This window comes from Magallana gigas, chromosome 7 (genome assembly GCF_963853765.1).
Source record: "Magallana gigas chromosome 7, xbMagGiga1.1, whole genome shotgun sequence".
Classification (NCBI taxonomy): Eukaryota; Metazoa; Mollusca; class Bivalvia; order Ostreida; family Ostreidae; genus Magallana; species Magallana gigas.
This window is the reverse complement of record NC_088859.1, coordinates 16,506,111-16,513,866: the sequence shown is the minus strand read 5'-3', so window position 1 is coordinate 16,513,866 and position 7,756 is coordinate 16,506,111. Positions and strand designations below refer to the sequence as shown.

The 7,756-nt window shown below is 35.2% G+C and overlaps 1 protein-coding gene across 1 annotated transcript; it reads left to right on the top strand.

The window, feature by feature from the left end:
• The first annotated feature begins 5,581 nt into the window (after positions 1 to 5,581).
• On the top strand, positions 5,582 to 6,599 carry LOC105334790 (uncharacterized). Its single transcript, XM_011438362.4, has 2 exons — positions 5,582 to 5,892; positions 5,989 to 6,599. Exons 1-2 carry the CDS (start codon positions 5,661 to 5,663, stop codon positions 6,126 to 6,128), a joined length of 372 nt encoding a protein of 123 aa, XP_011436664.3. The 5' UTR covers positions 5,582 to 5,660; the 3' UTR covers positions 6,129 to 6,599.
• The last annotated feature ends 1,157 nt before the right edge of the window (positions 6,600 to 7,756 follow it).

Sequence of the window (7,756 nt, the reverse complement as noted above, 5' to 3'; positions counted from 1 at the left end):
TCAGAATACGGTTGAATGTATTTTTTATCAATTCAGTTATGCCATGGCAGATTGCTTTATAACTCTTCAATTAGAAACACCGGAAGCATGTAACTATAAAATATTGTTGACTTTCCTTGTTTACACACACGTCAATTAAGTGATATCTTTAGTTTCCAACAAAATACTTACAAATCTGATATTGCGTTTAACACGATGGCAGTTAGGGCCAATGGTATGTCTTAATTTACTATTTCAACAATTTTCTATGAAGTCAAAAACGTTACATTTCAGTATCAGAATACGGTCGAATGTATTTTTTATCAATTCAGTTATGCCATGGCAGATTGCTTTATAACTCTTCAATTAGAAACACCGGAAGCATGTAACTATAAAATATTGTTGACTTTCCTTGTTTACGCACACGTCAGTTAAGTGATATCTTTAGTTTCCAACAAAATACTTACAAATCTGATATTGCGTTTAACACGATGGCAGTTAGGGCCAATGGTATGTCTTAATTTACTATTTCAACAATTTTCTATGAAGTCAAAAACGTTACATTTCAGTATCAGAATACGATTGAATGTATTTTTTATCAATTCAGTTATGCCATGGCAGATTGCTTTATAACTCTTCAATTAGAAACACCGGAAGCATGTAACTATAAAATATTGTTGACTTTCCTTGTTTACGCACACGTCAGTTAAGTGATATCTTTAGTTTCCAACAAAATACTTACAAATCTGATATTGCGTTTAACACGATGGCAGTTAGGGCCATGTTATGTCTTAATTTACTATTTCAACAATTTTCTATGAAGTCAAAAACGTTACATTTCAGTATCAGAATACGGTTGAATGTATTTTTTATCAATTCAGATTTTGTTTGAGATGTTTATGAATGATAATAAAATGTGTTAATAACGTACACCTATCTTTGACTTAGGAATCAGATCAACGTTGCTCGACGATTCTTAAATGTCATATTTAATTGCGGACAGTTTGTTGAATGCAATTGGGGATCCAGACTTGCAAAGAATACGGCGACACATAATGGATGTTTTAGATCAACTAAGTTTTTCAAATAGCCAAATGGAAGTGATTAGGTCTGGTGGGTGTGCAGAGGGATTCCGCATGAAAGGAACAGATGTAGATCAAATGTACGTGGATAAGTTGACCAAAGTTGTTGCAGAAACTCCCAAGAACCTTTGCACTTCTTTAGCAGTTGTCAAACTAATGCAGCTCTCAAAAGTACCACCCGGGTATGTAAATCTTGTTGTGTTAACTCCTCATACGTCAGTGCCACATATAAGGAAATCAATGCAAAGGGTAGCAGGCGAATATTTTTTGTCGAGCGAAGCATTTGTGAGATGGTACAAGGATTTAAGTCCTGATGGAATATTGCATGGACCATGTGTAATGGATCGAAGTGAACATGGAACAGATCACGATAGAGCATTGTGTCTGGAATACACAGAGTGGCCTGTATATGCAAACGAATGGCTTGAAAGGAAAAGGTCATTTGATTGGCCACTAAGACAACTCATCAGAAAAATGAGGGGTGCCATTTAATGCCAATTGGATCAAAAAAACTAAGGGAAGATTTTTTGGCGGATCACTTTGAGAAGTCGATGTGGATAAGAGATCCTCTTCAATGGAGGCTATCTTTCTCCCTTGCAGAGAAGGAATTCGTTTATTCGTTTAATAACACACAATTTTTGGTTTATGGAATTTTCAAGCTTTTGAACCTAGAGGTATTTTCACAAGATTCAACTGTCAAAGACTGTATCTGTTCTTACTTTCTAAAAACAGTCTTGTTTTGGACAATTAAAGAAACTCCATCTGATTATTGGAAGCCAGAGCGTTTGGTTCTTTGTGTCGACATTTGCTTTCAAAGACTAATTGAATGGACAAGAAATGGGTTTTGTCCAAATTATTTTGTTCGTAAAAACAACATGTTCATGGGAAAAATAGAAGAATGGCAATTGGATTATATAGCCGTTAAACTTTCTGAGTTACATAATGAAGGATGGAGGTTCTTGCTACGTTGTCATTCATTACAACATTTGAAGAGAGCCTTAGAAAACGTTAGACTAAAATATACAAGTACTACAAGTTCATTTTTCATCTCAAACCCAGAGGAAGACTTCAAATGTTTGAGGTCCTCCATAAGGAGTGAAGATAAACTACAAGTTGAAGCATACGTGGATTGTGTCTTATTTAGCGAAATACTAACCAGAAAACCCAAACTTCCGAATGAAGTCGTTCTGGAAACAGAACTGAGGAAATCGCTTACACTGGAAATTCAAAGAAAATTCGATGCTTTAGATCTGGGAATACTAAGATTGCGTCGATTCCATGATCTTTGTCAGCTTGCTCTAATATACTTGAATATTTTTTTAACAAAAAACAGAACTCGAACTAGTTATATATACATTCGAAAAGCATTTAGCTACTTACATTTTGCTCGTTATTCTGATATAAGCAGAGGGAATTTAACACTTGCACCTACTTACTACTGTTTGGGGAGGTTTAATACAGCTTTGAAATACATTAAAAAATATGATGATATACTTAGTGAAGGCCTTGGTTGTATTCACACCCGTAATCGTTCACGTGTTGTTTACATGGATCCGAATTATTGTCAAAACTTCTGTGGACGGGGATTCAGCATCATGGAAAAAATGTCACTGGCGGTATCGTACGACTTTGCAGTCTATCAATCAATGCCCCTCATTCCAATTGAAATAGCGCTGGAGGTAGTAATGATGAGAAAAACAGAATCGCGTTTTTTCATTCCACCTGGTATGTACTCGTTGTTTCTGAAAATTCTTTGTTACACTAACAAAGGCAATTTAAAAATGGTTGAGGAATTGTCAAAAAAGCTTGAAGATTCTCTGCGTCAGATTGAGAAAGAAGACCTGTATTTGAACTACATCATGCTTGCAGTTGCTTCGGTTAAATTGGGAAACTTCGGAAGAGCTTTGCAGTATTATTGTCTGGCTCATATCCACAAAAAAAGACTGGTCTTGTATAACTTTGATCGCACGGAATGGCAGACTAGAACATCAGTTTTATTTTACATTGCTCAATTGCTTCGAAGTTTGATGCCAGTATGATGCAGAAAAAAATCCTATTATTGCTCCTAAAAAGTCTTTAAAAGTGTTTGTGAATACGCGTGCAGAAGAATTCGTAATTGATGTCTTGCGTGGAATTCCGTTATCTGTGGGGAAACTAAGAAATATCACATTTCCTGGTTCAAATATAGATGCCACTTTAGTCTACAGTAGCATTTTAGTACAAATATCAGTATCCTTATGAAAATCAATGAAACACCTATGACAGTATTATTGACCGTCATGTGAATCTACGCGAATCTATAAATGGAGCTTGATTGAAATCACATTCTTTTATGGCATCTATGGATATTATGTGCAATTTTAATAGAATCCCCTGATTCATACTTGTAGGACATAATGGGTGTTACTTTCTGGACAAAATCGAAAGTGATTTAAATAACGTCTTGCTTTTAATCAGCGAAAGAATTCGATATATTTTCAAGTTTTATTTTTAATAACACAATAAAACAGGAACAAATAACTTTGGTAAATAAATGTTAACATGTGCTTTTTTGGTTTTTGGATAATTTTTTTGTGAAAATACTTCAAAGAATATAGCCCAGCTTTTTTTTTTTTAATTCGATCTAAAATCAGAACTGGTTTTCTTTGTGAAATCAATTTTTAAAAGAAAAAACCCCTCAGAATTTAGCTTCCCGTCGATATTCAGTATTAAATAAAGCTAAAACTTAAGTATAAAGTAGTTACGTGTATATTGTGTAAAAGTTTGTTAAATTTTTTTTTATAACATGAATTAAATTAACAGACATCATCAAGAACAAGTTTCCCAATGGCCACATCGTAACACATAAGTAACAAAACCCACCAATTAATCGTAATTGCTTTATGCTATCAAACACAAGTTATTTCGACAATTAAGCACAGAATCTTGTTTAAAAAGACGCAAGATAAACAGAGGGACGAAAAAGGTACAGTACCGATCAGACCCAACCTAACACCAGAGTAAACCCCAACTAAACCCTGGGTTTACTTTTGGTGTTTACCTGGGGTTTACTCTTGGTTTGCTTTTTGAAAATTTGGGTCCACTCGGGGTTTACTTTGTTTTTACTCTGGGTTTACTTTGAAATTGCTTTTGAGGTCAACTGTATGCTTTGAAGTGTGAAGCAGACTAGTATTTTATCTTACCATCCTACTGCCTGTAATTCCTACCCTTTGTGTATTCCGAATACACAGTAAGGGTCTGCTTTCATGGGTATACTTCTGACTGGGTTTACTCTCTGTGTCCACTCTGCAGGGTTTACTTTGGGTTTACTCTGGGTTTACTCTGGGTCCACTCTAGTAAACCCGAAGTAAACCCAGAAAGTAAACCCAGGGTTTAGTTGGGGTTTACTTTCTGTTAGGTTGGGTTTGATCGGTACTGTAGTCAGAATAGCTCACTTGAGTTTTCAGCTCAGGTGAGCTTAAAATTATAGATTGAACATTAAATGTTAAAAACACATTGTTTTTATTTATGGCTTTTTTTTTAAAATTCCTTTGGACTGTCACTAATTTGATCTAATTTTGATATTGTTACGAATTGGATTCTAACCAAAAACCATATCCATTAATGGTAAACTGACATAACTCCAACACAAGAAAGTTTAACGGAGTTATACACAGTTCTTCAAACACCGGTATACATGTAAATACTGAAGTTATTCATCCATTCTTCTTCATAGATATCAAATTAACTTTAAAAGTCATATTCTGCACTGAAAAGATAGATTCACTAAATATTTTTTTCATAACCTGCTAATTACGCGGGTTATGTATTTTTTCTGCAATGACCGCGACCGGCATATCCGCATGAACCACCAAATATGTTTAAATGAACGTACTAATGAGCGGTGTAATAATGCTGATCTATTTTGGTTTGAATAATATCAATATGTACGAGTAATATGTTTACTTTGATTTAAATGTCTTTATAACATACGGGCGCTTCCAATAAACAGTTTTGTACATGTTAGTGACTTGACAATGATTACTTCATTTGAATGGGTAATGGCAGTATTGCGGAACTGAGTTCTTGCGTAAGATAATGAATCTACAGTATTTGAGAGAAAGAGAGGGAGAGGGAGAGATTTTTTTATTAAAAATTTGAGTTTTATGCTACAAAATAACAGCCAATAATGGGTGAAAACTTTATAAATCATACACCTGAATCAAACAGGTCACAATCTCTTAAAAATCGGCATTTTTGTTCTGAAAAAAGAGAGCGGCGGATTTTTTATAAAGCAAGATCTTTTTAGTTTCTCATTTTTTTCTTACTAAAGATACTTACGCTACACAGCTGCTGCAATCTGATGATTATTATGGGGGGAGGGGAGGGGGGGGAGAGACGGCAGATCTGCCCATGTATAATCAATTGCACATACATGACTGTGTGATATCAACTATCTTTAGCTATTGGCTTTTGAAAGTGTGCGCCAATCATTCCCAAAATATGAATTTCGGTGCAGATTACTGTAGCTTGGGTTGATTGATACGTCACAATAAATGTGACGTCATAAAGGCGTATCATTATGATTCCCTGCTGTTGTTGGATACAATCACAAATTACATGGGTATTTTCCAAAGCTGTCTAGCAAGAAATAATAAGGTTGGGGTGATGGGAAAGGAGGAAGCTGAGGAGTACGAGAAGGTGATTCGTACAATGGTCACCGAAGAAGTGACGGAGAAGAAGGGGGGAGTAGCATTTGGCTTGTCCTTCATCTCAGAGGAGGGGACACCGAAACCAGTGCCGAGCAGACTGACGTGTGGCGACAAAGAGGAGGACTTTGAGAAATGGAGAGGTACAAAGTTCGACTGCATTCATAAAATAAAACTAAAATAATAATTAAATCTAAGAATATTAGCGTTTATGAAATTAACCCCATCCTTTTAAATAGAAAATCAAGAGAAGGTTCAGTCAGAAAAACAAGACCGTGCACAACAGAGAAGAGAAGAAGCTCTCGTGCAGAAGAAAATAGAAAATGCCCACAAGGAAACAGAGAGGCTGGAGAAATATGTGAACGCCGCTGATGGCTAGATGTGAACACTGCGAAAATTGCGTTGAAGTTTTGTTTGAGATTACGGACACGTAAATGTTGATAATATCAAGTTGATATTTTGGTGAAGTATTCTCTGCCAAACACTTTCGAACTAATTAAGGAGGGACATCCGATTTTTCCCACATGCGATTTCAAATGACTCACTGCCCATTGCCCGTAATTGTTTCCCTCTTAAATAGATATCATTTTGAACACTTTTTCTCAAAATTCTACTTATTTTGGTTTTAATTTTACAATTATCTCTTGTAAAGAGACAAGCGAGGAGTTTCCGAGGTATGGTCTATCGAACATCCGGAAATGCACACTCCACTGTTATATCGAGAAGTATCCCTTTTTAACACGATGTAAAATATCCACATACATCAATCAGGAGAAATCTGAATACAACCCTGTCTGTATTTTCTACACTGTGTTAGCGCTTGTATTTTATTTCTCTAATAAACTGAGTTTTAATTATTCTGAATTTGCGTTCAGTATCTCTGTCAAATTATGAGGACTTAAAAAAAAAGAGAAATCAGTACAAGACAAGCCATGGTTTGAGTGAACTACAACAAGTACCGAATGGCGATCAGACCCAACCTAACAGAAAGTAAACCCCAACTAAACCCTGGACTTACTATCTGGGTTTACTAGAGTGGACCCAGAGTAAACCGCATTTAAACCCAGAGTGGACACAGAGTGTACCCCGATCAGAAGTACAATGTATTTTAATTTTCAAAATAAGACCCAAGTAAACTCCAAATTTAAAGTAAACCCGGGGTTTAGTTAGGCTTCACTCTGGGGTTAGGTTTGGTCTAATCGATACCGTGTGTGTGTGTGTGTGTGTGTGTGTGTGTGTGTGTGTCTTCTCTCTCTCTATATATTTTATCAATATGCGATACCAAGTAAATTCATGTTTATAAAAACTTACTTGATAACCAATTTTATTTTACATCCTTTAATTTTCATCACATTGTACCTTGTAACCACATACAATCATGTACATGTATACATATTTGCAAAACGCATAGCGCTGCTTACTTGCATTATTTTGTTTTTATTTAAAAAAAAATGGTGTACTAACGTATGGCACAATTACCGTTCTAATTCTTACATAAGTTTTCATTAATGTTTCTTTGATTTTTCTTAAAACAAATAAAACAAAATGGACTGCCGCTCCGTCAGAGTCAAGTTAAAGGGTTTGATAGTGAGAAAGAGTTAACAAGTGACATCTTAACGCGACGTATCAATTTTTCTGTATAAAACTTGAAACTAAAAGCTACCGTCTATAATTTCCCGAGAAAAGAGAAACCTGACTTTTTTAAATCTCCATGTGACATATGCATATGGCACAGTTTCAAGTTGTAATACACACCAAAATCATGCGCATGTCAGTTCCTCAATTCTTATATTAATCAAACCTTCTTTAACAAACGATTTCCAGTTTTAAAACATACATTGTAACATCAAGAATTCAGCAATTTACGGTACCACCAATTAAATTAATTACCCTTATCTCAGATTCAATATATATGTAATAAATATATGTAAGAGATTATTCACATGAATTTTTGTTGTTTTACGCAGTCCTTATAAATTTATCCCTTCTGTGCCAACCTTTGGATCA